The sequence below is a fragment of the Sceloporus undulatus genome, unplaced genomic scaffold, assembly GCF_019175285.1.
Source record: "Sceloporus undulatus isolate JIND9_A2432 ecotype Alabama unplaced genomic scaffold, SceUnd_v1.1 scaffold_7960, whole genome shotgun sequence".
NCBI lineage: Eukaryota > Metazoa > Chordata > Lepidosauria > Squamata > Phrynosomatidae > Sceloporus > Sceloporus undulatus.
Genome location: NW_024810879.1, coordinates 1 through 2,847, shown reverse-complemented (window position 1 = coordinate 2,847; position 2,847 = coordinate 1). Strand labels below are relative to the sequence as shown.

Here is a 2,847-nt window from a genome sequence, read left to right as displayed (position 1 = left end):
TGTCTCTTCTGATTCTGTGATTCTAAGAAATTTTCCAGTCTCTAGTGATGTGTCGTGCTCTTGATTCAACTCCAATAAATTGACAAATTGCAAAAACTGATATCTTACACTGTTTCTCCACAAACCCAAATCAACATTGTTAAGAACTGTAGGGTATCCAGGTATACGTTGAATGTTAGCATTTCCTAAAAGGGGCAGGAAGATGTGTGGGAGCAAATTCCTTGCCCCTGAAACCCCTAGTAGGTTGTATGCACACATACAATTGTCTGATGTGCAGCCAAAAATTTAACTGAATGTAACGTCCAGTTTCCATTTGGGGAAATGTTCTTGGTTTTTGAAGGGCTGGGGCAATGATTTTAAGATTTCTACCACTCCAGCAGCCCACCTTCCAGTTATGAGGGTGCATATGGAGCTTTGGAGTTACATGCTCCCTGGTCCATAATTTGCCTGTCTTTGGGTTTACTAGGTGGAGCCTTGTTTTTATCAATGATTAGATGCTGGATTGGAGGGACTCTATCAAGTTTGGAAATGATACAAAACTGGGGGCTGTGGTGAACAAATACAAAGATAGGGACAATTCAAGAGGACCTTGATAAACTAGATACAGTTGGCCCTCCATATCGGTTCACTTCTGGACCCCCCCCCCCCGGATTCTTTAAAAAAGTCCCATTAATGTCAATGGATGGCAATGTGTGCATGCACTGCCATGGACAATAATGGGGTGAGGCTATCCATGGACATTCCTATCCATGCATGGCTAGTTTGCCAATAAGGAGGGCTGACAGTATCTGGGCTGCAGTAAATAGGATTACATTCAACAGACAGAAATGCAGAATTCCATATTTAGGTGGCTCTGACTAGGTTAGCCAACCATTCGTAGCTCTAAACAGTTTGAGGACATTTTGTACAATGAGAAATGTTTTTGCTAGGCCTTGGGGCCAATTACTTGGAGAAGTGGTGGGACCTCTTTCTGGACATCTTCCTGCTAGGGATGCTATGTAGTTGTAGCTGGAGTCCTTGCACTGAGTAGGTCAGTTGGACTGGATGCCCTTAGGGGGTTCTTCCAACTCTAGGATTCTAGAGTTCTGTAGATCATTGGTCATGCTACCTATGTTCCTTGTAGAGGATCCTGGGTTTGGTCCTGGGACATGGGAAGGACCCCTTTCTTGGGGTGCTACCTGTGTGGATGATAATAATTTTAGTCCTGAAACTAAATAAGAATTTTCAATACTAGAAATGGTAGTCTCAGATTTGACTTCTCTGCTCCTAGTCCTAACCAGCACTCTCTTTATTTCTGTCTAGAATGTGGACCAACACCTCTTCACCCTCCCACAGGGCTACGGACAGTTTGCCTTCGGGATAATCGATGACAGCTTTGAGTTCCCTGCCTTTGGGTCAAACACACAGCCGGAAGACAACCGAGATGCTGAGAATCGGCGAGAGAGGGAGCACCAGTCTCGGCACCGATACGGCGCCCGGCAGCCTCGCGCGCGTTTCACTGCACGGCGGGCAGCTGGCCGACACGAGGGAGTCCCCACGCTAGAAGGGTAAGGTTGTGGAATGGCTGTCTGAAATGGCGGCCCTTGCCTTGGGATGCTCTCCTTTGAAACACCATTTATTTATTTATTTATTTATTTTATATCGCGCCCTGTGCCTCCCAAATGGGATTCAAAGTTGTTTACAATAACAACTTATGCCAATTATCCCATCAATCAGACATTCGCTACGTGTGTCGTCCTTTCATCCCCATTATCCTTGTCTGGTACAGAGGAATTGAGAATGTCAGCTGGGGATAATGGGGATCATAGTCCAACATATTCAAGGGCACTTGATTGAGGAAGGCTATTTTAATTCAGTTGTTGGCACTGTTTGGCCTTTTTAAATGTATTTGAACTAAGATGCTTGTGGGTAAAAACACAATTTCTGTTTCCTCTTGCTGGTACCTGGATTTATGTCTTCACAATTCACTAACAGGGTCTTGTTGCATTCCTGCAACGTAGCTATGGATTTGTAAAGCTATGAAATGTGGACTGTGAAGAGGGATATTGACCAAGAATGATTAATAAAACAGTCAAGCTAGTAACTTCTGGCAGCCCTCTAGATGCTCTTTGACTGCAGCTCCTATGATTCTGCCCCGTTGATTAAGCTGCCCAGGACTGATGGGATCAGGTGTCCACTGAAAGCAATCACCCGTTGTATATGATAACACACACCTGCTCCCTTGTTCTTCTTGCTCTGGGGTTTAGCTGGAAAGTGTTTTGTGCCTCTCCTTTGGCAGGCTTCTACTTTTCTCCAGAGCTCACCTTCCTCTCTCTTTTGTTTTGCAGAATCATCCAACAGCTGGTCAATGGGATTATTGCACCGACCACAATACCAAACCTCGGGGTGGGACCTTGGTGAGATGTGGCTTAGGTTTGACTCTTGCTGAAGGGTTACTGGGGCTGGTGGAGACCTCACCCTTCCTCCCCAGTGCCTTTGTTTTTACTGTATATGTGTGAGGCACAGAGAAATCTTCCTATATAAAAAGAGCAATATCCAGATTAACAGTTGACTGTATCATTACATTACGGTTATGGCACTCTTTAAAGGCAGTCTATTATCAAATGAGAGAGATGAAATATTGTAGTGGTTTGAATGCTGGATTAGGACTCTGGGAGAGCAGGATTCAGCTTCCCATCTAGCCACAGAAACCCTGTGGGTGTTCCTGAGCAAATCCCACTCTCTGTCTCAGAGAAAGCAAACCTCCTTTGGCCAAGAAAACAGAGCCAGCATGGTGTCATGGTTTGAGCATTGAACTAGCACTTGGGAGACCGGGGTTTGAATCCCTGAAAGCCCACTGGGTGACCT

At 45.2% G+C, this 2,847-nt stretch overlaps 1 protein-coding gene across 1 annotated transcript; it reads left to right on the top strand.

Annotated features, from left to right (window-relative positions):
• Nucleotides 1–1,302: 1,302 nt before the first annotated feature.
• Nucleotides 1,303–2,828, top strand: LOC121918298 (E3 ubiquitin-protein ligase RNF126-like; the record flags this gene model as incomplete). The annotated part of the gene is made up of 2 exons (XM_042444369.1): nt 1,303–1,547; nt 2,328–2,828. Coding segments are annotated over 2 exons (318 nt in total), but the record flags the coding sequence as incomplete, so codon positions are not given.
• Nucleotides 2,829–2,847: the final 19 nt, after the last annotated feature.